The sequence below is a fragment of the Ylistrum balloti genome, unplaced genomic scaffold (genome assembly GCF_031769215.1).
Source record: "Ylistrum balloti isolate Yb309-2 unplaced genomic scaffold, AGI_CSIRO_Ybal_v1 Utg370386, whole genome shotgun sequence".
Classification (NCBI taxonomy): Eukaryota; Metazoa; Mollusca; class Bivalvia; order Pectinida; family Pectinidae; genus Ylistrum; species Ylistrum balloti.
The window spans coordinates 1,984,233-2,011,841 of NW_026782268.1; the positions used below are offsets into that span (position 1 = coordinate 1,984,233).

Here is a 27,609-nt window from a genome sequence, read left to right on the forward strand (position 1 = left end):
TTCAACACCCTAAAGAGATATCAAATGCCCTGAAGTGATATCACACACCTGAAGTAATTTCACGAACCCTGAAGTGATATCACACCCTGAAGTGATATCACACACCCTGAAGTGATATCACACCCCTGAAGTGATATCACACACCCTGAAATGATATCACACCCCTGAAGTGATATCAAACACCCTGAAGTGATATCACACCCCTGAAGTGATATCACACACCCTGAAGTAATATCACACACCCTGAAGTGATATCAAACCCCTGAAGTGATATCAAATACCCTGAAGTGATATCTCACACCTTGAAGTGATATCACACACCCTGAAGTCAAATCACATCCCTGAACTGATATCACACACCCTGAAGTGATATCACACACCCCTGATGTTATATCACACACCCTCTAAAGTGATTATAACACACCCTGAAGTGATATTACACACCCTCTGAAGTGATATCACACACCCGTAATGTTATATCACACCCCTGAAGTGTTATCACACAACCTGAAGTGATATCACACACCCGTAATGTTATATCACACCCCTGAAGTGTTATCACACACCCTGAAGTGATATCACACACCCTTAAGTGATTTCACACACCCTCAAGTGATATCACACCCCTGAAGTGATATAACATCCCTGAAGTGATATCAAACCCCTGAAGTGATATCACACACCTGAAGTAATTTCAGAAACCCTGAAGTGATATCACACACCCTAATTTAAGTGATAGGACACCTTGAAGTGATACACCCTGAAGTGATATCACACACCCTGAAGTAATATCACATCCCTGAAGAGATATCACATCCCTGAATTGATATCACACACCCTGAAGTGATATCAAACACTGAATTGATATCACAAACTGAATTAATATCGCACAACCTCTGAAGTGATTCCATACACCCTGAAGTAATATCACATCCCTGAAGTGATATTATTCTGATATGACTTCACACATTCTTCAGCTCGTCAACACAAATCACACACAGCCAAACAGTAGGACAGCTGTAATTGGATTTTTTGTCCCCCAAAAAATATTTCAAACAGAATTCGGACAAGTTGTTGGCATTCCTACAAAGGTAGAAAGATTTCAAAACTTTTTTTTGTATGTTTCACCTGTTGAACAACGTCTCTCGGACCCCAAATGCGGCACATCACCGTCAATTAAGAAAAATAAAATATTTTTCATTTCATTGGAAGAAGAAATTTTAAGTTTTCTCTTTATTTCTCCCAACTATTCTTCAGACTAGGTTAGCGGAGATAATTTCATCCGAATGATACGCTAACAATTCGCTGTTTGCCTGACCGATGACCTAACAATTCTGTGACGTTGACATATTTTCATATGACGTAATGGTGATGACAAAAAGATATAAACGGTGTTGTCTGATTATGACGTAATCATGATAAATAACGTAACGTCTTGTAATGAATGAATGTTACGTCGTCAATTCTGTGAAGAGGTAACGTCGTTAACACTGAAGATGTTACGTATAGTAGTTAATACTGTGATTGGGTGACGTAACGTCGTTAAGACGGTGAAGAGGTGACGTTACGTTATTAACACTGTCGAGAGGTGACGTTACGTCATCAATTCTGTGAAGAGGTGACGTAACGTCGTTAACACTGTCGAGAGGTGACCACTAACCTTGTCGGAAGGTGACGTAACGTCATGAACATTGTCGAGAGATGAAGTCATGTTAGTAAAACTATTGAGAGGTGACTTAACGTCCTTAATACTGTCATGTAGTAATGTAACGTGATAATCACTGTTAAGAGGAGACCTTACACGTTGTTTTGTCTCGTAATGTCAGTTACATGGTCGAGAGGTGGTGTGACGTCATTGACGCTGTTAAGAGGTGACGTTACGTCATAAATTCTGTTAAGAGGTGACGTAACGTCATAAACACTGTAAAGAGGTAACATAACGTCATCGTCATTATAGCGAGGTAGCATCAGGTCATTGATACTGTCAAGTTGCGACGTAACGTCATACACACTGTAAAGAGGTGACGTCACTTAATTAACAATATCGAGATGTGACATAACATGATTAACATTGCTTAGTGGTGACGTAGCATTATTACAACTGATCTGAGATGGCATGACCTGATAAACACTGTCTAGTGGTGACGTGAAGTGATTATCACTGACATAGGTAATGTTACGTCATTAACATTATCGAAAGGTAACATGTTCAGCACTGTCAAGTAGTGCGACAACATTATACACAATTTCGAGCAGTGACTCACCGTGGTTAACAGTTTAACAGAGACGTAACATGATAAAAAGTATCTGATGTACAATATAACGTTAGTAAAGTGGAAAAGTAGTGACGTCATATTATTAACGCTGTCAAGTCATAACGTAACATGACGGCTGTCTAATGCTAACGTAACGAGAGATACAGCTATCACGAAAGATAAATATCCCAAGTAGTGATTTAAATGAATTCTGAATCACTGTACACGATATTTTTGTAATGGTACACAGTATGGTGCTGCTGTCATGGCATAATGTATTCCTGTACCTTGTACATATCACATGGTATTCCTGTACCTTGTACATATCACATGGTATTCCTGTACCTGGTACATATCAGATGATATTCCTGTACCTGGTACATATCACAAGGTATTCCTGTACCTGGTACATATCACATGGTATTCCTGTAACTGGTACATATCACAAGGTATTCCTGTACCTGGTACATATCACATGGTATTCCTGTAACTGGTACATATCACAAGGTATTCCTGTACCTGGTACATATCACATGGTATTCCTGTAACTGGTACATATCACATGGTATTCCTGTAACTGGTACATATCACACGGTATTCCTGTACCTGGTACATATCCCATGGTATTCCTGTACCTGGTACATATCACATTGTATTCCTGTATCTAGTACATATCACATGGTATTTCTGTACCTGGAATATACTACATAGTATTCCTGTACCTGGTACATATCACATGGTATTCCTGTACCTGGTAAATATCATGTGGTATTCCTGTTCCTGGTATATATCTCATGGTATTCCTGTACCTGGTACATATCGCAATGTATTCCTGTACCTGGTACATATCATATGGTATTCGTGTACCTGGTACATATCACAAGGTGTTCCTGTACCTGGTACATATCACAAGGTGTTCCTGTACCTGGTACATATCACATGGTATTCCTGTACTTGGTATATATCACATGGTATTCCTGTACCTGGTACATATCGCATGGTATTCCTGTACCTGGTACATATCGCATGGTATTCCTGTACCTGGTACATATCACATGGTATTCCTGTACCTGGTACATATCACATGGTATTCCTGTACCTGGAACATACCACATGATCTTCCTGTACCTGGTACATATCGCATGGTATTCCTGTACCTGGTACATATCGCATGGTATTCTTGTACCTGGTACATATCACATGGTATTCCTATACCTGGTACATATCCCATGGTATTCCTGTACCTGGTACATATCATATGGTATTTCTGTACCTGGAACATACTACATAGTATTCCTGTACCTGGTACATATCATATGGTACTCCTGTACAGGTATATATTATATAGTACTCCTGTTAAGGTATATAGTATATGGTACACCTGTACAGGTATATAGTATATGGTACTCCTGTACAGGTATATAGTATATGGTACTCCTGTACAGGGTACTCCTGTACAGGTATATAGTATATGGTACTCCTGTACAGGTATATAGTATATGGTACACCTGTACAGGTATATAGTATATGGTACTCCTGTACAGGTATATAGTATATGGTACTCCTGTACAGGTATATATATATGGTATATGGTATATAGTATATGGTACACCTGTACAGGTATATAGTATATAGGTACAGGTATATAGTATGTACAGGTATATGGTACACCTGTACAGGTATATAGTATATGGTACTCCTGTACTGGTATATAGTATATGGTACTCCTGTACAGGTATATAGTATATGGTACTCCTGTACAGGTATATAGTACTCCTGTACAGGTATATAGTATATGGTACTCCTGTACAGGTATATAGTATATGGTACTCCTGTACAGGTATATAGTATATGGTACTCCTGTACAGCTATTTAGTATATGGTACTCCTGTACAGGTATATAGTATATAGTACTCCTGTACATGTATATAGTATATGGTACTCCTGTACAGGTATATAGTATATGGTACTCCTGTACAGGTATATAGTATATGGTACTCCTGTACAGGTATATAGTATATGGTACTCCTGTACAGGTATATAGTATATGGTACTCCTGTACAGGTATATAGTATATGGTACACCTGTACAGGTATATAGTATATGGTACTCCTGTACTGGTATATAGTATATAGTACTCCTGTACTGGTATATAGTATATAGTACTCCTGTACTGGTATATAGTATATGGTGCTCTGGTTTTAGTACATTGTACATGGTATTCAAAACAATTTTTAGCAATTGTTGTAATGCAATGAAAATATGACATGACAACATAAGGAGTGTTTTGATATTTTAATAATAATGGCCAGAAACTTTTCGTGATACAATTTTTAACATTGTACCTTGATCATCCTTTCCCAAATATCAAATTCAGTAAACAACTTATTTATTTTTTTCAAAATATTAAATAGCTGTAAACATAACTTGTCATCATCCAAATGATAACTGCCTGATGTACATTACTAAGCAACACAACAAGATTCCAGTGTAGATAACATGCTATATTTGAACACTGATTTAAAACAAGCATTTCATTGACTTTATTGCTCTTCAGCAATATTACATATATAGTGCCCCCTGACTGCTCACCATACCCTATGTATAACACTTCAGGAACATTACCAAGTAAAGACAATACACTGTTGTGATAGCAAAAGTTCATGAGGTTGTGCATCATAATGTCTTCCTTACAAGATACTGCTCCGATCATTTTTTCTAAAAAGGCATAATTATAAAATACTAATTTACACAGAACAGCATTGCTGTTAGTCAGTGTGTTTCAGAATTATTTATCATATATATATGATTAAGGAATGGATCACTTTATCTTTTCTTTTCGCACTTCAATCCAAACTACAAGCCAATTCATTAAGGTAGAAGAGATCTTTCTCAACAAAAATCTTTCTCTCCTTTTTTTGATCTCTATCAACACAGGGCTTCTACTCAATGACTATTGCCATTACGACATACTAAATGTAACGACAGGAGGTGTCTGTGACAAGACGGTCGATTACAAATCCCTGATGATTAAATTAGCACGATAAATATATCTCACGTACAAAAAAAAACACTATTATGAGAATGAACAAACTGAACAAAACCAATACATTACATTTGAATATATACAAAAAGTACCATTGTTTGAATTACATTTCATCATAACAAGGATGTAAAAAATGAGAGAAAAAAAAATCAATTGTCATTAACTGTTGACATTTTTTCCCGTGGATAATGTATAAATGAAGACATTTTACATGGTTGATGTTACGTTAGACAAACTCTGTGTACTTAAAAGCAAACTTCAGGCACGTGGATGCATAAACAGAGATCAGGCGAATACCAGTACCTAAATGCTTTCTCCATAAAACAGTTCTCAGATTACATGCCTACAAAATTTTACTACACAGCCAATATGATCCTTGGATCTTTTTGGTTTCGTTTATTGTTTTGATTTGTTTCTTTTTAATTTGTTTTGAACCTCATACCAACAAGATGAGGACATGAAGGTTTTAAATACAGAAACATTCATATATCTTCTTTACTTCTCATTTCTTAATACTTCAAATAGAAGCTTGATACAGATCTCACAACTGCAAGCTATATTTCATTTCCTTGATAACAGTTAATTACAAATAAAAAAAAAAAACAGGAATAACCAAAGTATCAATAATTATCATGATCGAAAGAAGCTTCAAGATGTGGAAAGTACCAAACTATGACAAAACATTCTTGAAGATGGAGAAATCTTTATCATTCCATTTATAAAAATGAAAACATCAGCCCATTTTGTATCCACTTGTTTATGCAACATTGCCTAGAAAGTGATCACCATTTAGCTTAAAGAAACCACAAAACAAAAAAAGGTTTTAACAGCTGATGTACATACTGAAGTTAAAGGATGGCAATCCCTTATAAGTAATTCCTGTTAGCATAACAGTCCTAGGGATCTGCTTCCAGTTCTTTTGCAGTGACCGAACTAGGAGAATTTTACACCATGAAAGATCACCGATCTCTGACTTTACACTGCAGTGGATTAATATTTTCAATGTCGTACAGAACAGGTAGCAAACTTGTGGAACTGTTAACCATTTTGAATACACTGTGTATCTTCTTTTTGTGAAGTTTTGATTCTCTAAACACAGTACAAGTTTGCTGGTCCCAGTTTCCAGTTGTAGTTCTCTCTACTCTAATTCACCACGCAAAAATATCACAAAACACGATTGTTCAGCTGACGAGAAAACTGCTGTTGGATTAAATCCTTATTTTCTAGAGAGTTATGACTAGCCATGAGAATTATCCACCAATCACTTCTATTTTCCATGTACATGCACCTAATTAAAATGATCTGAAAGTGATAGTTACTGAATTCTGATACACAAAAAAGAACCAAGAACTAAGAACAATCAGATCTAATGAAGCACTTTTTAAAAAAACAAACAAAAAATCCAAATGCATCCTAGATTTTTAAATGACAAATTAAATGTTCCGATCCTATAACCAAAGAATGACTTTCCTCTTCAGACAGATATCTTACTTTTACAACCAAACGGGAGGTCATCACCTGGTCTTAGACTAGGATCAGCTGTACTGGTAAAACACTGTAGAAATCTACAGTATGTTGAATACTGAGCAGATGAACGATTTTAAACAAAATATGACTTTTTTTTTTGTTCTCATGATCATCTTTGTATAAAATGAATTACTTAAAGACATAATGAATTGCAGCAAAGCAGAAATCTTGCATATTATCTTTAAAATATTCTGCATGATTTTGGAGTATCGACTTTTACACTCGTTTTTGATGTATGACTTCCATACTGATCTGCAATTTAACCACAGTGTTATGATCAATGAATATATATACAGGAAAGATATGTCAAGAGCCAGTAGTGGAACACAAAGTCAAACAGGTAAGGCAAACTGCAAATGGACCACAACATTTCTCTAGAACTAAAAAGTTCCATGTGTAGATACGTTTGAAAGCAATAATTCTTGAAAATATATAAAATGACAAGTAATAACTGAAGTGTTTTTGAAGTTACGTGGCATCAGAGACCACACAATTACTGAAAAATTTCATATAAAGTACATCATGCAATTACCGCAATGTTTCATATAAACATGATTACTGTAATGTTTAACATAAAGTACATCACTATACATGAAACAGACCAAAGTAAGAGCACAAACACATTAACAAATAAGGGCTTATTCCATAATTACTTATATATCAAAGGCAAGAAATTTTTCTGTTTCCCTTAATCGTGTTCCAAAATGCTAGAACCATGAAAATATTTTCACAACGAAAGACAAAAATTTTGTGCATGAAAGTAATTTTCTGTTTTTGATAAACATGGTATCTTCAATATCAGAGATCTTACAAACAAAAAAACGGTATTAATTTATTATATAGATCTAACTGAGTATTTCTTTTCTCTCTCTCGCTTACTGGTAGTTTTCTTAGTTAATACCTCTAAGTGTTCAGAAAAATTACCTCCAACCTTTCCTAAGCACTTAATTTTGGAATGTCCCATATACTTCAATGGTAGTGGACATATTTACTATATTGACATGAGTGAAATAAGACTTGTTACAATAAAATTTAAGAATTTAAGATCTGTTTCTTCTAAATATCAAACAGCAATTAAGAATGTGCATCTAGTCTTTCATTCCAAAGTACATGTCATCACACAGACACACAGAACTGGGCACAAATCCGTGATTACACCAAACAATACAACAAAATCTTCACAAAAATAAATCAATGTTTTACGCACAGTAACTGCATGAAACATTCTTTTTCTCAACTTGTATGAGTTATGTAAGAAAATACATTATGATAAGATCTATACACCAATAAACCAGTTGTAAAGTCTGATGTTCCCAATGCCTAACGTCCTGCTATATTGCAACTATTTTAACACAAACAAACAAATACTGTATCACATCAGGAGGTTTATGTGATCAATTATGCAACCTTCCCGTAATCCTTTTCAAAACATCCTAAATTGTCTTCACATTTGTAGGAATTCACTACCAATTTTTTCAAACATATTTGCTGCAACGTGTTCATAAACCGATAAATTCAACTAAATACAGAATGAAATGCTAATCGATTTCCGTACTGCCATCTGGTAATAAGAAAATTGGGTAAAAAAAAAGATTAAATAAAGAGCTATGGAGAGACAAGTACAGGCTATCATGTGAGGCAAGGTGGGCCATGGAGGCGGTATTCACAACAGCAGAAACAGCTGGTACACCAGCCAAAACACACTATAAGCCAAGGTCAAATTAAACACGGGTGAAGGTCATTCAGCACTAGCAAAGGTAATAACCAGTTCTTCATAGCCAACACTATCTTGCATCACAGAAGAGTTTCTTTTTTCGTTTAGTCATTTTCCTTTGTTCTTTTTTTTTTTTGTCATCACTATTTCCAGAAAATTTCGATCAAGACTCCAGGATATCATTTGTTTTTTTTTCTTTCACAGATATAAAAATCACTGTTGTTTGCACTCTTCTGGTTTTTGAGAATCAGCCTGCAAAAGAAACAGAGATAAGGTTAATTGAAGTCTGTTATCAACATCTTTGCAAGGAATATGACATTGCAGATTCTAATCAACAAAATGACATAATATTTCTTTGCGTTCATGGGTAAATGGTTGTACAAAATTAAAAGACCTATTTCACATTATCCATTCAAGCCACATCTCAAATATAGTTCTTCAATTACTACATAAAACAGGGAGTAAAAAAGTTCTTTTCACAACTCAATCTTGTGAAATCCTGTCATTAATAACAGTCCAGTTTATATTTGACTTCATGTTGCAAGCATTTACACATTCATTCAATTGTACAGATTCCATCACTCACACAATAAAAATCTGGTATTGACAATTACAAGGTGACTGCACACACTGAACAGACACATTCATGCAGGGATTGTTAAAGGAGCCGGCAGCACTCATTAACAGTGACATGACAGAGAAAGGGGGTCACATCAACCACACAGTTATGCATCACTGAGCAACTATCAATAAGGTTAAACAGGAAAACAGGAAACCTTACAGAACACACTGCACCCTAAAACCCCTGGAAATCTGATGGCCTTGAGGGAAATGAAAGAGACTGGGGGGAAAATATGTGAACTGTTGGAGGGTAAGAAGACTTGGAGAAACTATTTTGAAATGATGCAGCAGTAGGCAATGTACAAATGTAATTCACGTATCAAAATGATAAATTCTGCAAATAACTAAATGGCTTAAAAATTTCTCATTTTACATGACTATTTTTTTTCTCTTTTCAAGACAATATAGAATAAGAGATCCCAGAGGATCTTGGTTCCCACCATTGTTTGACCTTCATTTGGCCAGTTAGATCTAGTCTAATCTCTCCTGCCCTTGCACTTAATTATATATAATATAAAAAATCTTCTTAAATAATAACATTGGTAATCTTTAACTGCCAAATCCAATATGGTGGTCTGTCAGCCATTTTTGTTGCTAACAAACCCCAAACCACCAAGGCACAACCAGGTGCCAAGGGACACCACTAAATGAAATGTCGAGAAAGATCTGTAAAGAGATCCATGCCATACTTGATGAAATAACAATAACAATCTTTCATTGTCTAAATTGAAGATTGCTCCCTGTCGACCATTTTGATTTCTGATTAGATCCAAGACCAACATTTTGGAAGTTACACACTACAATTACATGTAAATTGACTTTCTGCTCTCTTCCTTGTAACACTGATATTTCAGCACTAGTATTGATTTGAATGATTTATTTTGTAATAAATGTCATGTTGATGGTATCATACATAGTGTTAATATGCTTATCTTTTTAAATAGAAATACTACTACCTATATCCTTATTCTCAATACTTCAGGTATTAAAATCACTCTCTGTATCCCTAGAACACGCCATGACAAATTGAAAGCACAAGTGATTGGTTCCAGTCAAAAAAACCCCGGACCAATCACAGGCTGATACGCTCCTTTTGAAGATGACAAAGGAGAGACACCCAACTTCATAGCCATTACAATATACTGTTATATGACTTCGAGATTCCTTTGATGTTCATCAAAGATTCAAACCAGTCTTTTAGTTTTGTCCACATGTCACACATGGAACCTTCAATTTTGCCATGACATGTTCCAAGAGTGCAGACAATGAAAGTGATCGTAATCCCTTGAGTATCAAGAACGCTGTTATCTACTATATATCTAAAATTCCTGTTGTATCAATCCATAAAGTAAATGCCTTTGCAATATAAACACCATGTGTATTCCAGGAAGTATAGTAAGTTAATCATTATTAACGATTATCACACAACACCAGAGCTAACCCAATATCCATATATCTTTGCATACTGTGGATAAGGGGAGACTACTCCAACTTAGATTTATCTTTTTTGTGTGCACTGCTACAAGAAGGGAGTGAAAAACTCATATGAAAACAATTATCGGTACCATAGCACCATGATCAACGGCCAGGAATGCTTCAATTCAAAGTCTCAAGTACGTTTTTTAATGAATGGAGATCACATCACATTCCCTTTGTCCCTTAAAAATTTGGATCTAGATGCTCCATTTAAGTTCATCATAAACATTAAGTAGAACTCCAAAACAATTGCTAATAATAATCATTAATAAATGATAGAACAGGTTCAGTAATTCTGAAATTTGTAATGACTGTCCATCTTTGAAATCAGTATATATTTCCCACTGTAGAAAGTTACATTTACTTCATATGATCTGTAATTGGTGATGTGGCCGATGTCCCGTTTCTTTACAGAATGTTGTACATTGGCAAGAAAAAAATATCTTAAGTAAAATTTTCAACATTCTATACTTTTAAATCTACAGCTTCAGTGATATAAAGAGTTTAAGGCATTGCAGACTGCTGAATACTGTTTGTAAATACTCTTATAAGATACTTGAGGTTTTGAAATTGACCAAGTAGGGTAGACATTCAGTTTTTCTCTTTAAAAATGGTTTTTAGTGGATAAAAAAAATCAAAGGTTCATGAGAGTGGGAAGATTTAAAAACAAACCGTCGCAAATGCAAATGAACATTGTTTTCTCCAGCTGTCTGGAGTCACAGAATGAGCACTCTGTGTATCACACTCCCATTGCGGGTGCTGAAAAATGTTTGTGAATAAATCAATGAGCTACAGGACTCGCACAATGATCTTACCTTTATACTAAAGTGTAAATATTGACCCAACACCAAAGCAACTATTTCTGATGCTACCAAATTAATAGATATATGCTTTATGAAAGGGGGAGGAAAAAAGTATCCAAATTTTTTGTGTTTAATTTGATCAAAATCCTTCAGATCTTAAGTCACAAAAGTGATATAATTGAATCAGCTGTTTTTTTTTCTACAAATAGTAATAGTGACCTTTGTCCTCAAACATTAATTTATCTGCGGTAATGACATGAATGAGATCTCTACAGTGATTACAATGATTCAGGTCAGGGTGGGACAGATTCAAGTAACCTGTTAACCACTCATTCAGGGTGTGGAACCATTCATATAGAGCATAGCACAACACTGTAATCCTTTATCCAACAGAAATTCATATTAACATTTCAAACACAATAAGTACAACTTTCCAAGATCAACGATAATACAGTTGTGTATAATTCAACTCTGACAACAGACATTTCACAAACTTTGACATGTGATCAGGGTATTTAATGTTTTCACTCTCAAAAACATTTTTGTCCAGTGCACATTGTGTACACCAAAAGAGGAATAGAAATGATTAACATTTGGTGTAGGTAAATAAACAGACAACAACAATAACAGTGGTGCTACCATACATACTCTCCCCATGCAGAACATACAACACAACAGGAGAACCCCAATGATGTAGACAAATTCTCAGAAGGTTGGCAATAGTGCTGCTCATCCCAACATATTCAAAGTAGATCAAATGGTGCATTGATAGTCGATATTGAAGACTAATTCAGTGTGTAAAACTGAAAGTTGTTACTTTAAACTAAATTGGTGAGTGAAATTGTGAAAAGAAAGCAGATACTTTGAATTAATTCAATGTGTGAAATTATGAATGGAAAGCTTATACTTTGAAATATCACTTGTGCACACATTCACTGAAGTAAATGTGCTAATATTTAAAATGAGATGATAGATAGCGAAATTCAGTCTCCCACTGACACAAGGTGAACCCATAAACTAAGTAGATAGATCCAATGACTAGTATAGCAGGAGATAGAACACAGTCAAATGTTTTCTTTGATGTATGTCAAAGGACAAAATGTAGGTCAAAGTGACCTATTTTTGACAGGTGACAAATCCACTTCTGTGAAACCATATCCCAAGTATTAAGTTCCCATAATCAGTAGTGCAGAAGATATGACCTGCACCAACATGTTCTTGATCAAGGTCAAAATATAGGTCAGCGACCTACTTTTATATGTGACACATCCTCTGATCAAAGTGAACCAATGTCACTAGTATAAAGTTCCCATAGTTAGTAATGTAGAAGATAGGGCCCAGACAAGATGATAGAAGGACAGACGACACAATGCAAAACTATAGTCCCCTCCAGTTCCTAGTGTAGGACTATAGTCCCGTCCAGTTCCTAGTGGAGGACTATTGTCCCCTCCAGTTCCTAGTGGAGGACTAGTCTCCTCCAGTTTCTAGTGGAGGACTATAGTCCCCTCCAGTTCCTAGTAGAGGACTAGTCCCCTCCAGTTCCTAGTGGAGAACTAAAGTATCCTCCAGTTCCTAGTGGAGAACTATAGTCCCCTCAGTTCCTAGTGGAGGACTATAGTCCCCTCCAGTTCCTAGTGGAGAACTAAAGTATCCTCCAGTTCCTAGTGGAGAACTATAGTCCCCTCAGTTCCTAGTGGAGGACTATAGTCCCCTCCAGTTCCTAGTGGAGAACTAAAGTATCCTCCAGTTCCTAGTAGAGGACTAGTCTCCTCCAGTTCCTAGTGGAGAACTAAAGTATCCTCCAGTTCCTAGTGGAGGACTATAGTCCCCTCCAGTTCCTAGTGGGAGGACTATAGTCCCCTCCAGTTCCTAGTGGAGAACTAAAGTATCCTCCAGTTCCTAGTGGAGGACTATAGTCCCCTCAGTTCCTAGTGGAGAACTAAAGTATCCTCCAGTTCCTAGTGGAGGACTATAGTCCCCTCCAGTTCCTAGTGGAGAACTAAAGTATCCTCCAGTTCCTAGTGGAGGACTATAGTCCCCTCCAGTTCCTAGTGGGAGGACTATAGTCCCCTCCAGTTCCTAGTGGAGAACTAAAGTATCCTCCAGTTCCTAGTGGAGGACTATAGTCCCCTCAGTTCCTAGTGGAGAACTAAAGTATCCTCCAGTTCCTAGTGGAGGACTATAGTCCCCTCCAGTTCCTAGTGGAGGACTAGTCTCCTCCAGTTCCTAGTGGAGGACTGTAGTCCCCTCCAGTTCCTAGTGGAGAACTATAGTCCCCTCCAGTTCCTAGTGGTGGACTAATAAATATTGTCTGCTAGATCTTCATAAAATCTTCTAGACCAATAACAAAGGTATATTATTTAAAGGATAACGATTACAACAATATATAGATAACAGATCAATGTATCATACAAAATATGAGCATCAATTTTCAATTAAAGATTTAAGCTTTTATCAAACTATCGAGGATATCATACAAGTTATATAACGATTTATCCTTTAATGGTGAGAAAGGATGACTTAATTTTCTGTACCTGATACAGATGGGAACATAAATATTAGTTTACAACTATTATGAGATAATCCCCACCCCTCTGCAATTTTATGTATCAATACTTTATGTCAAAAACTGATCAAAAATATTTATTTTGATTTTTGTTAAATGAAATATTTTGATATTAGGATATATCAATTTAGTCTCTACTGTTACTACATCTATCTGTTGCTTGTCTTCAGTAACAAAACACTCATAACATTTATCATTATTATTATAAACATTTTACGTAAGAAACTAAATGGAAAGCAATGAATGGCTTTTGGAAAAGTATGGTAATTACTCTTGGTGCAATTTTTTTTTTAGTTTAAAGAAAACTTAGATCATTCATATCATTCTGTATAATATCAGATATTACCAACCAAGGAGGTTCCGTCTACATCACTAAAACCATTCACCATGCGGAGGACAATCATCCAGAGCCGTAAGTTTTATCAATTTACCTGTGTGTATGTAATGCACATGCACGGAAGCATGTGCATATGACACAAGAGAGGTCACATCAATTTACCTGTGGATTGTAATCAGGATCTGCATCCTCATCATACTCTCCTTCCTCGCCATCCTAAACAGACAAATGGTAAACAGTCACTAACAGTAAATGGCCTGGGGTTGATTTAACGCTGGCTTCACAAAGAACTTCGTAAAACACCAATAACTGTGAGCTTAACTATATAGAAATTCCTTAAAATTTCAAGACTAGTAATAACAATTTAGTAACTTAAAAAGGTCTTCAGATTACTTTTACTGAACATCTTATAATCAAGACTACTGAAAGTCAGAATCTATAAAATAACATTCTTGATTTCTTGATGTTATAGCTAAAATGGAGCAAAAATGTTAATACTATTTAACTGACAGAGTTTTCCTGCATACAAAGATATCACCGTTTGTACCTACCTTGAACTAACATCAGTTCGTTCCCATCACAAAAAATACCAAACCAAAGAATACTGTTATATATATGCTTCATCTAACCATACAAACCATTTTTATTCATACTACAAACAACCCATCTTATACTTTCCCTATAAAACTTGTATTTCACTGGCAAAAATAGGATATGGCTATCTTTTTTTAAAACAAAAATAACTTTTATATATCCTTATCCTTAAAGAAAACCAATGAATGACAATTCTATAAAATTCTTTGTAATTCCCGCCATCCTATTTTTTAATTTTTTTTTAAACAGCATCACTGACAACAGTGGGAAATGGGAACACTACCACAAAAGAGCCATGCAAATGAAAAAATAAAACAATGGCTAAGGAAAGAGAAGGCCGTGAATAGCCATGAGTGGTACCAGCATTTAAAGTTTCATTTTGTGATCAAGGGACAGAATTTAGAATTAAATGGATCAATGAATACATTATTTAAAGTTGTATCCAAAATGCATTTTAAATTTGCAAAAGTCACTGGATCAGAGGACCAGTATTAGTGGATGAGCTGTGATAGAAATTTTCATTTAATCATAATTTTAAAAATTAAATCTTATATAATAAAAAAAAATATTTTCCATTTCTATTGAACTATCAATGAAAGATAGGACAATGGCTGTGATTTTAGTATAAAAGTTACCTCCTCTTCTCCTTCTTCATCAAACTGAAAACAAAAACAAAATTCACAAACAGGTCAGAAAATATTCACGACGACAAGATACAAAACATCAACTTCTACAAAATAAGGAAAGTAGCAAGTATAGATTTTCTTTTTTTTTGTTTTTTATGATTTATCAAGTTTGATGTCCATACTAAGATATCTGGGATCGATCTAGGATATAGAGGGGAAAAACAGCCTAGGTTCCTGAGCGCTTCAGGAAGATGCCTCAGCTGAAAACCATTCAAGTTTTTCAGCATTGTGACTGACTGTTCAAACAACTTTGGAATAATGCAAGATACTTTTAAAAACAGAAAATATGCAAGATCCATCATATTCATGACAAAAACAATCAAATTGAAAAAACAAAATGTCATTTGTTTGAAATAGGGGAAATTCAAAGAGCAAATTGGTAGTTTATGTAAAATAGGAGAATATCTTGTAAGATTCAAGGTGAACAATCTGTAAGAGGGTACTTTAACTGCTAGGGTAAACTATCCAATACCAGAAGTACAATAACCCTAGATTGATCCCTGGATAACCAATTCATTGCATTGGAAAGTATTATAAACCACAGATTTCAGTTGAACCAGAATTATTGAAAAAAAATTATTTATAACATTTGACTATCTCATTACAATATCTTATCCACTAAGTTTTGGACCAGATCAAAATATCTTTTCAAACACAGAATTCAAAATTCATGAATATTTAATCTTCAGATTAAAGGAACAGTTTGACAACAGAACTCTCTACACTACAGGAGATACATAAAACACTAATCAAGAAAGCCATGCTGCCCTCCCTCCAACCCAAAAGGTCAACCAACATCTTTTCAAGGCTAATTCCACAATCAGTTGCATGGAGGATTGTCAGGCAATTTTACCAAAAATACACAGGTCTGAGGATGTGAAATATGCAGATTACAAACTATTTTGTTTTATGAAAATTTGCTGGATGTAAAAGAGTTTGCCATTAAACACCTAACACACAATTAATTCTGGAATAAGCCATTGTGATATTAACATACTTCCGATGTTTTAAGGTCCCACTGCACATAAAATAAAAGTTGTGAAACTTTAAAAAAATGAAATAACTAGTTGATAACTATCCTTTGTAATATTAGTGAACACTTGCCTAAATACTACAAACTTTTCAAACTTCACAATCTTCATCAGCAAGGCTAAAAACTAGCACCAATTCCAAATTTGAAATGAAAAGAATCATCTCTGCATCTATACTATGAAAGTTTTAACACATGCACACAAAAAATACTCACATCATCATCATTCTCTAGAGCTTCCCCAGTGAAATATAAAACTGCCCGTGGCACTATCCGGTCTCGTATAAAATGACCAATTTCAAAGTCGGCTGCTAACAATGCCTCCAGATCTTCATCCTGAATAATATATAGGGTGAGATACAAGCATTTTCATGGTACATCATGAAGATCTACAAAAAGTTTTCTTCACCCAATCATTTAAAATCTTGGGAGCCAAGAGTAACATGTCATTTTAAGCAAATTTCAGTCACTGTAGGAATTAAGATGGGCCATTCTATGTTAAATTGGGAAAAAAAAAAAAAGAAACATGGAGGAGTCAGTTACATTTCCGAGGGCCAATGACCCCTCGACTCCCTACAGGATAATCCCTGTCAAATTCCTAGTTCCTCTAAGAGACACAACCTGAGCCACAATAAACACAAATATAAAGTGATAGCATCCCCACCCTCTTCCTAGGGACTTTAACATTCACATGCCACTGATTAGCCTATTTACTACATTGCTTAACGCCAAATATGTATAAAACAGTATTGTAGCATATTCCATATTAATTTGTCTGCTTGCATTTCAAAAGTGGTGACCAAAATAGCGACAAAGGGTTTCAAATCTCATTCAGAATTCTTGTGCCAAACAAGTAAAAAAATGTAGTCTGTTCTGGTAATGCGGAATACCTTTACTAATCAGAGACAGAACTTAGAAGAAGGAAATTAAGGAATTCAATCAAACGTCAGTTTAGAATTGGAAATGAGGTTTTGGTAGTTATATCAAATTGAGTATTCGTATAAACTTTATTGTCAATGCCTAAAGTCTAAGCCAATGAGATGGCATGATGGCCATCTTCCAATTTTCAAATTTTCCCCAAAATTAAGTGTCGATGGACAACCCATGGAAATGGACAAAGACAAAACGCAAAAGCAAAATTGAAAATTAAAGAATATTAAATAGAAAAGGACATCCAAACTGCTGCGACCAGAACAGTAAACATAAACTTTTGGTCATTACAGCAGAAAAAGATCACCCAGAGATTATAGAATAGATATAGGTTTAGTGTTTATAAACCCTGTAATCAGTATAGACCGAAGATATACTAACCATATCTTCTTCTTCTCCCTCTGGTACTGAAAAACACAACATTTTAAGTCTGATTACAATTGAAAACTGTAAAACAAAATATATATGCTAACTTGTATAAAATACAACTGTTTTGAAATATTAAAAAAAAATATCAAAATGGATAAGATTTTTGCTATGTGCAGGCTTTCAAGCCACTTGTGGTGAAAAATAAGGGCCTTTCATAGGGCTTAATTTTAACTGTATGTGCACGACTATTTCAGAATTCATACCTAATTTAACTTTTTGTTTATTTCAAAGCAATGATTGGAAAAATAACAATTACAACAAAATATGTTCAATATACTTTTCATGAAATAGTGACAACAAGAATTGTAAGGGCCGAAGTCATTGATGCAGAGTGATTCGAAAATAATATTTTTGAAATCTAATGTTAATGCAAAACATATTTGAAATTTAATATACATATGGTGAAAAAAACAAAAGAACTTTACTTCATCTGTCAAAGCCACTAATGTTTAGACAAAATTCACTGACAGAAGTTCCACAAAATTGGTTTTGTATGAACACAGAGAAAAGTTAGCAACTCCTTGGAAAAAATTATGAATATTTTGCATGAAGAGTCATACAGATTTTTGCCTACTGACTGGTAGACTGACTCAAGCATATCGCAAACTTTAAACAGGAAAGGAAAAATAAAATGAAGGTCAGTCTGAGTAGTAGACAAGTCCGACCCTTCTGTACAATACAAACCTGTGGGAGGTGAAAAGAAGTTGAAGAATGAATCATTCTGTACTGTTTTCGTGACTGTCCGTGTTGTACCACGTCCTTTGTGCTTTTGTTTCTTTTTTATGGTTTTTACTGTAACATTTTTGCCTTTTTTCCAATCTATTTGACATCTGAAATACAAAGACCATATCTATGACAGTGAAATTTAGGATTTGTCATATTTATTCTTGGACTTTTTTTACAAGAAGTGAAAATATTAATGTATTGATTTTGAAAAATACCACTAGCATTTTCATAAATTTGTCAAAAATACAGAAACTAGTATTTGGCAAGACTGGAAAGTAATGCGAAAGCAAAATGAGAAAATTAACTTATAATTCCCTTCTTCATATACAACTACTTTTATTATTAAACTGAATGATAAATCCTATTGTCAAATTATCAGTACCATGACAACCCTATTGAACACAGTACTATTTTCTATTTAGGGGCTGTCAAAGCACGGTTTCTAGAGTGGCAGCTTAATGGTTTGAAGCTCTATACCTTTGCCTGTTGTTGATTCTCAGAAAACCATGAAACAGACTTGTTTGAGCTGTTATGGTTGTCTTTGACTAGCCACTCTACCCTAATTGCTCCTAATAGCGACAGGACTTCTGTGTGGTTCAGTAAGTTAGCAACAAACTACTAACAGGAGACCCTGCCATTTCCACCTGGGCTGTCATATAGAGATAAATATGACATAGGCCGTTCATGTGGAGATAAATATGACCTTGGCTGTCATGTGCAGATAAATATGACCTGGGCCGTTCATGTGGAGATAAATATGACCTGGGCTGTCATGTGGAGATAAATATGACCTGGGCTGTCATGTGGAGATAAATATGACCTTGGCTGTCATGTGGAGATAAATATGACCTGGGCCGTTCATGTGGAGATAAATATGACCTTGGCTGTCATGTGGAGATAAATATGACCTGGGCTGTCATGTGGAGATATATATGACCTGGGCCGTTCATGTGGAGATAAATATGACCTTGGCTGTCATGTGGAGATATATATGACCTCGGCTGTCATGTGGAGATAAATATGACCTGGGCCGTTCCATGTGGAGATAAATATGACCTGGGCTGTCATGTGGAGATAAATATGACATAGGCCGTTCATGTGGAGATAAATATGACCTGGGCTGTCATATAGAGATGAAGATGACCTCGGCCGTTCATGTGGAGATAAATATGACCTGGGCTGTCATGTGGAGATAAATATGACATAGGCCGTTCATGTGGAGATAAATATGACCTGGGCTGTCATTTAGAGATGAAGATGACCTGGGCTGTTCATGTTGAGATAAATATGACCTGGGCTATCATGTTGAGATAAATATGACCTTGGCTGTCATGTGGAGATAAATATGACCTTGGCTGTTCATGTGGAGATAAATATGACCTGAGCTGTGGAGATAAATATGACCTGGGCTGTTCATATGGAGATAAATATGACCTGGGCTGTTCATGTGGAGATAAATATGACCTGGGCTGTTCATATGGAGATAAACAAACTTATACTTCCAGATAATATCTTAGCAGAATAATATGTTATGAGAAAGTTAACATAATTGTATGCTAAACTTTAAGTTACTTACCCCTCACATTTCACAATCTCTGGGCCCTCGAAAGAAAACGGGTCTGTTTCATCTGGCTCTGATTTCATTGTATAGTGTTTAGTTAAAACAGTGTTTGTGAAAAAGTCATTTGTTTCAAAATAAAATTCCAGAACAAACCCCTGCAAGAAGTAAAAGAGAAGAAGTTTGAATACACAACTTTCACTGCACAATGAAAAAAAAAAAAAAAACAGTAGCTTTAACTCTACAAAATTGTATTTTCAATCAAGCATGCATAATAACCACTGTTCTAACACAATTTATAAACATTCTCTGAAAATGTTTCAAATCTTCATGACAGAAACAAGCATTAAAAATGGATAACAATGTTAAGGAAGTGCACCAATAAGAGGGATGAGATTCTTTAATATCATCTTAATCTAAACTGGACCAGAAAGATTATGTTAAATACATTGCTAAAATTGTATACACTCACCATAGTTGATTCTACTTCAGAAAACTTAACTTTTACATCCTGTAGACAGTTAAGTATAGGTTCATCATGATCCTGTTGTAAAATAAATTCAAATCAGTTACTTGCGACTTTCAATATACAAAGAATAGAGTGCATCATTTAGTATACATACCGTAAAAGATGTTTTTTCGCTGGACTAAATTTTTTCCCTCAAGTAATTTTTATTTTCCAGGATCCATTTTTGTGATATTGATGTGCAGAAATATCAAATCTAACAAACTATATGACTCTACATTGGCTGGGAAAATCCTACTTCCACAGGTTAGTGAAAATAAAATTTTCAAAGTTGTATTTGCAGGTTTCAGTTAAATATGCAAATCTTTCTATATCCTGACATAACTTGGTTAAAAATCAGAATCTAGATGTAGCATAAAACTCATTAATACAGTAAATATGTACCTGGGACGTTACTCTCACTTAAAACTATTTTTTTGTGATGTGAAACACAACAATGAAAATTAGAACTACATGATGATAGCAACTTTTAAAGTACTTTGTAATTTCAGTCAAAATGACAATTTTTTTTGTCCACCAATTCTGCATTCCAAAACTACATAACCAGGTAGGATTGACACAAGGTAATCATTTTACATCATATATGTAAATGGGTCCTTCCTTTTGATTTTCAAATAGCTTCAGAGAGGCCAAGAATTTTTTTAATGAATTTTAACTGTTAAAATAACAAATACAATAGTATAGTAGAGCGAAACGTTATATGCCCGTCTTATGCCAAAAAAAAAAATCAAGATTTTTTGTATTGAAAATAACATAAATTCCAATAAAATGTATTAAATCAAAGTGCCATACAGGAAAACACAACTTCATGTCATGGTAATTAAGCCTACCATGTTTGAAAGAAATTGACTGAAAACTGAGATAGGAGATCTCTAGACAAGATTAACATTATAAAACAACAAGGGACAGTAACTCTGTCAAATACAATGGAATAAGACTGTCATTCAGGAAAACAACTTCATGTCATGGTGATGAAGCCTACTGCTAGTAGAAATTGGTGGGAGGAAATCACAGCATAAATAAAAGCTTACGGATGTCGTCAAACTAAAAAGGTCTAGTCAAAATTTTGACAGGTGTATAAATGAAACATGATTCCTGGAAATATTCACACTTTACATTTTTCTTTAGAAGCTTACTGTACATCCAGACAAAATAAAATAATAGAGTTAGCATCCAGAAGCTTTCGGTGAGCAATGTTGGTATTTGTACTGTTCAAACATCAACTGAACTATTACATGAAATGATAAAACAAGAAGAACATTTACCTGAATCATCTCGGAAAGCATTTCCACATTCTTGAACACAGTTAACCAGAAACCAGGAATTCCTTTGACATCCGCACCTTCATCTGAAAATCACACCATTTTTTAAAAATTATATTTATATCAATTTGTGTAATGAATTTCAGAAAAGTGAAAATGCCCTTGAAATTAGACAGAAAAAAAGTCTGTTTCTAGAGAGAAAAAACTCACTGTCTGTCTTCCCCTCTGCCTTTTCAGCATCATCAATTTTGACTTTGTTCTTAACATCGTCCTGCAGAAAAGAAAGTATCCTCATTATTTTCAATCCAAAATGTGTTGTTTCATCAGGTTATGAAGCATTTAAAAATGTCTACATGGAGATATGCACAGTCCAATACTCTTAATACAGCAGACTGATGATTATAATGAATTTATATACATTGTCTCTTTGTCTAGAAAATTCTTTTTCGATAAAACCCAGAAATCAAGGCAAATTTTGAAATCTGTCGTGTAATTTAGGAAGAGGAATGGAGGCAGGTGTGAAAAATTCAATTTTTTTAAAAAAGTTTTCTGTAAATTATTTGTTTACCAGTAACTTTAAATAGAGGAATTCAGTGAAGAAATACTTTTTGCTTTCTTTGCTTTGTAAAAGCTCAGGGCTCTCGATCTGCCAGATTTATCGGCCCCATTCCCGGTGCAAAATATTATCTTTTTTTTCCAAATTTAGACCCCAAGTTTTCCCAATTTTAAGGAAAATACCATTATTTTTCCCAATTCTAAGGGCCCCGGGCCCCAGTCCCAAAATGGGGTGTGAGAGCCCTGCAACTAATTCATTTATCAAATCATGGTAGGTAAAACTGGCATGACCTTTCTTGCTTTCTTTTATATCTAAATTTTACAACAAAATATCTTTATTGTTGATGTTTTTTTTAAAAAACAAATATTGAAATGAAGTAGTTGCTTCTCCGATTTCCTCCTTTACTACACTAAATCATAACACTATTGACCATGTTGGATGGGCAGACCTGTACTTGTAACCATACAGATAAGTTTTACAAATAGTATACAGTTGTTGAAAAACTACTAAATAAATTGTTCCAGGTATCAACTCTACTTTTCATTATGCTTTGATTGTTGAAATAACCCACTAAACAGTATATCTGTTAAAATATTTCACTCGTCACAAGGACCATCCACTCAACACAACATGGTCCAATTGTTGATAAGAACTAACAGCTAATTTTACATCATCTTTCTCTTCCTTTTCGTCATCACTGGGCCAGTCACATTCTTCATCTGTTGGTTCCTTTGCTGCCGTCACCACTTCTTTCCTCTGCAAACAACAGAATTACCAGTAATTAAGAAGTTTCGCCTGTCCCACTTTGTAAGTATAACAATGTTTAAGCAAAGTACACTAAAACTATTCTTCCCCCCAAATAATACCAACTATATATAAACTGTTGATATGTGTGATTATTGATGCAATGTAAAAAGTTTCCTTTCGCAAATGACCATTGCAAACAAGAGAAACATATCCAGATTTCAACTTCAATGCTTTAACAAATGTTTCAACACTACTTTTATCCAGATTTCAACTTCAATGCTTTAACGAAAGTTTCAACACTATTTTAACAACTAAACTGGACTAAAAACCACCTTGATTAACATTTTTCTTTCCCTACCTTGTCAAAGAGAGGCGTGTATAACGATGCATATTTGCACTCCAGGTCATGCACCTCTTTGTAGAATTCTGCCTCTATCTTGGCTGCTTCGAACTGCAGTTTCTTCAAGGCTTTGATTCTACGTTTGACTGATTTGGGTAAACTGAAATTAAAGAAAACTTCTACTGATGAACTATCTGTTTGATGTCTACATTGTCTACATACCCATTTTGAATGCAAATGTAGAAATTTGCTCATAGCTTAACAAATTTGTATTGGAAGTTAAAAGTGTCATATTTTCTCTTGATTTTTACCTTTGTATGTAACCTGAAGGAGCACCCTGAAGATAATCCAACCTCTCCTGTACAGCCGCTAGAACCTGTGGACTCTTCAACAGACCTACCAGTCCTGGGGGAGAGTTATTTACAGCATCTGTAACAGCAATGGTAGGCTGACATGACATGATCATTTTGTGATTCTTGAAAATACTCAACAAAACTGCTTTACCTCACATTCATCCTCAAATATGGTTCAGGAACAACAAAGTAGCATCTGCTCAAATACGAAAATGGAGAGAACTTTAAAACCAGTTATCTGACAGCACCCAGTGGAAATACTGAGAATAAAAACAACCTGATGTTGTAATAACTGTAATAAGTTGCAAGTTTCACTGGCATCAATTAAAAAATACAATAATGTTTAAGATACAAACTTTTAACATAGAGCAATAACTTTGTAATTATGGGGTTGTGGACCCTGACTGAGGTACACTGCACAACACCTTAGTATGACCATTGTACATCGCCTCTGTGTATACATGTATACATTTCCCTAGTAGCAAACAATGTTATGCTTCAGACATAAAATTTTAACAAAAGGCAATAACTCTGCAAATAACACTTTGTGGGTCTTGAAGTTTTGTGATTATGCTTAACCATGGGCAATGTTTGGGAACTGTCATGTATACGAAGTCCTCATTAACCCTTTCAGCGCCAATTATCTCTTACAATGTACAGCTCAGCACCAAATATCTCTTACAATGTACAGCTTAGCGCCAAATATTTTCCGGAAAATATCTGAAAACAATGGCAGCATTACTGAAACAAGCTAATAATAAAGATATAAAAATTGTCGACCAAAGACGTCTATTGCAGCCTGTCTGCATGTCGTCTTAGTCACCTACGGCGCCAAAAGGGTTAAATAAAGTAGAATAAGATTCCTAGAGTAAAGACAACCATGGTCAGATGTATGTAAACATGTCAACAACATTCTGAAGGAATAAATCATGAATTAAAAAGGACCTGACCATATCTTCACTCTAGGAACATTACAATAATAATATTCTTACCTCCACCTTCTTCCTCTTCAACTTCTTCAACATCTTCAACTTCTTCTACAGCCTCAGCTGCTTTTCTGTCAAATAAATTTTACCAAATTAATTTTTTGTACATTCTATGAACATTTGAACAATGTTTAATATTTTACCTTGTTCTGATCAATTTTAGGATGTCATTATTAAAAGTGATATTTTTTATCCTGCAGCGATTGAATGATATCTGTATGACCTAGCTATAATTAACTCCATCACATATTTTCCAGTACTTAAGGCAAAAGCGAATTTACTGAATTTAAATACAGATTTTTAACAAATTCTACATACCCTTCTGGATCAGCCATGTTGATGTTTTGTTTACCTGTAAATACATAAAAGTAATCCAAGTGTTAAAAATGTTAAAGTGACTCCAATATGTGATCAATCGGATCATTGTAATCATTTCAATGCATGTACCAAAAGGTTGATATCCTGCTTGATCAGAAATGCAGTGCTCTCACACCCTATTTTGGGACTGGGGCCCAGGGCCCTTAGAATTAGGAAAAATAGCAGTGTTTTCCTTAGAATTGGGAAAACTTGGGGTCTAAATTGGGAAAAAAAAAAGATACTATTTTGCATTGGGAATATTCGGCCCCAAATCTGGCTGATTGAGAGCCCTGAAATGTCACCCTGGTAAAATACTAACCATTTGAAACACTTAATTTGAGAGACGTTCTCTTTATAATTATCCCTGTTGGTAAACTGCCTTCAATGCAGTAAGACTGAGGTAAGCCACAGGCCTAAGGTTTGATAATACATATAGCAGACATTGAAAGAAAAGATGTGTTACATTGCCTGAAATTATGAATTTTTTTTTGCAATAACCCTACATTTTGTAACACAGGCAACATTTATCCTATTCCACAGATTAAATTTACTTTGAATATAAATACTGCCTTCATAAATAGGGTTTGCTATTAGTGCATTTAAATGATCAGATTGTTTTTACAGTGCATTAGAGTTTTCATATGGTACACAAGACAAGCCTCTTCTCTTCCTCTATTCTTCTACTTTACAAGTGCTTACCTTCATCATACTTCAGTTATGGTACGGATTTTAACTGTGTGTAGTTACATGTGATATATATCAAACCCGTCAATTGAGGCCACTCAAGGGAGCAGAGAAAAGAGGCCATTATACGTAGGTGACCTTTATATAGAGGTACAATTACCATTAATTGCCTTACATAGGAAACCAAAAAATTTGCCTGTATAGATAGGTGGGTGCCTTTGTATAAAGGAAACCTTTAACACAAGTTTGACTGTATAAGGTTTAGTCAGTGATTATTAAATATTTCAGCACAGCACTGGTGTTTGTCAGTAGTGACTTGAGCGGCAATGTTGCAGTTATGACAACATTTAAATTATATTGCGTTGTTTCAAGCTACAAAGTGCAAATATAATTACTTAAATGTATTAACACCATATAGGTATATTACTGTAACAATCATGATTGATGAAATAGCCCATACTTAATGTAATATCACATTTTCAATCAAATTTGCTAATCATGAGACAAAACACATGGCATCTATGAAAGATCACATGTGATGTCTACTAGCAAATCTTGTTTCTGAATATGGCATGTGAATATTAATTCAATTTAATACATCCACAAACCAACCAATGAATGGAATAGTGTACTTTTCCATCATGTTTGTCAACTTAACAATAATTTACTGTCACAACATGAAACTAATAGATAAATGAAATGTTGGGTAGATTTTGCTCAATTTTCGTAAACAAAACTGACATTTCATATTGCAAACCTGTGTACAACTGATACTGGTATACAGATAAGTGTGAAATCACCGTCTGCGTGGTTATCTCCAGCAATGCTCTAATACAAGGAATTAGGTAGTTGTAACAAACACACTACCAAGTATTAATAACAAATTACTAGACTGAGTATGAGTCAATCTCAACTGGATGGTGTCCTCAACGACATGTGTATCAATCATTACTTAAGGTCAATTTTCTGAAGGCTGAAAATGTGTTATTCTGTTATTAACCTATATTTTAATCAGTTGTCTTACTTCGTTTCAATCATTATATTCTATATCATTATGACATGCAAGTGTTGGTACAAAACCGATATACCTCCGGTGCCGCTGCGGGCAATTCAACACATTGATTGCACATTCCATGTCATTGCACGAGTGATTAAAGGTATATTAATATTCTTTTTCATTAGGCTTAAAACCAACATGACTTGACCTAAGGCTAGGCTATTTCACTGACAAAAGTCCGTCTGAAGCCTATCGCTTTGCCGCATTCTTTCTCCCACCAATCCATCATTCACGACACCATTTACATGTGTAGTGCGATCTCCGGTAAAACAGTAAAAACGTGGGTCATTCATTACGTGACTACTAAAAATACGAAATATAATACGTATTAAAAGTTTAAATGAAAGACTGTAATCAGACAAACATGACAATATTGTGATAATCAGAAAAAAAACAGTCTCACCCTTTCAGTGTGCTGAACACGAGGGAAATATGGTGGAAGA

The 27,609-nt window shown here is 34.9% G+C and overlaps 1 protein-coding gene across 3 annotated transcripts; it reads right to left on the bottom strand.

Moving 5' to 3' along the window:
- Positions 1-4,535: 4,535 nt before the first annotated feature.
- LOC132554204 (nucleosome assembly protein 1-like 1) lies at positions 4,536-27,609 on the bottom strand. 3 transcript variants are annotated; one of them, XR_009554384.1, is made up of 16 exons: positions 27,570-27,609; positions 25,387-25,420; positions 25,075-25,139; positions 24,041-24,158; positions 23,748-23,889; positions 23,300-23,398; positions 22,297-22,357; positions 22,090-22,172; positions 20,771-20,842; positions 20,317-20,456; positions 18,699-18,844; positions 17,967-17,992; positions 16,872-16,991; positions 15,575-15,598; positions 14,440-14,561; positions 4,536-8,794 (listed from the first exon to the last, which is right to left on the bottom strand). XR_009554384.1 is itself a non-coding variant. In XM_060218511.1 (16 exons), the coding sequence occupies exons 2-16, from the start codon at positions 25,401-25,403 to the stop codon at positions 8,756-8,758; spliced, it is 1,194 nt and encodes a 397-aa protein (XP_060074494.1). In that variant the 5' UTR covers positions 25,404-25,420; positions 27,570-27,609; the 3' UTR covers positions 4,536-8,755. The 3 variants fall into 3 exon arrangements, 2 of the variants coding, with proteins under 2 accessions (XP_060074494.1, XP_060074493.1); XM_060218511.1 differs by having other exon boundaries at positions 14,508-14,561; positions 23,312-23,398; XM_060218510.1 differs by having other exon boundaries at positions 14,508-14,561.

What these genes read in the sequence shown, in the direction of transcription:
- LOC132554204 (XM_060218510.1), bottom strand. An exon ending in TGAAGAGGAAGAAGGTGGAG is followed by an intron (nt 24,159 to 25,074) that starts GTAAGAATATTA and finishes TTGCTGTTACAG; the next exon opens with ATGCTGTAAATAACTCTCCC. An exon ending in CTGAAGTAGAATCAACTATG is followed by an intron (nt 20,457 to 20,770) that starts GTGAGTGTATAC and finishes TACTTCTTGCAG; the next exon opens with GGGTTTGTTCTGGAATTTTA.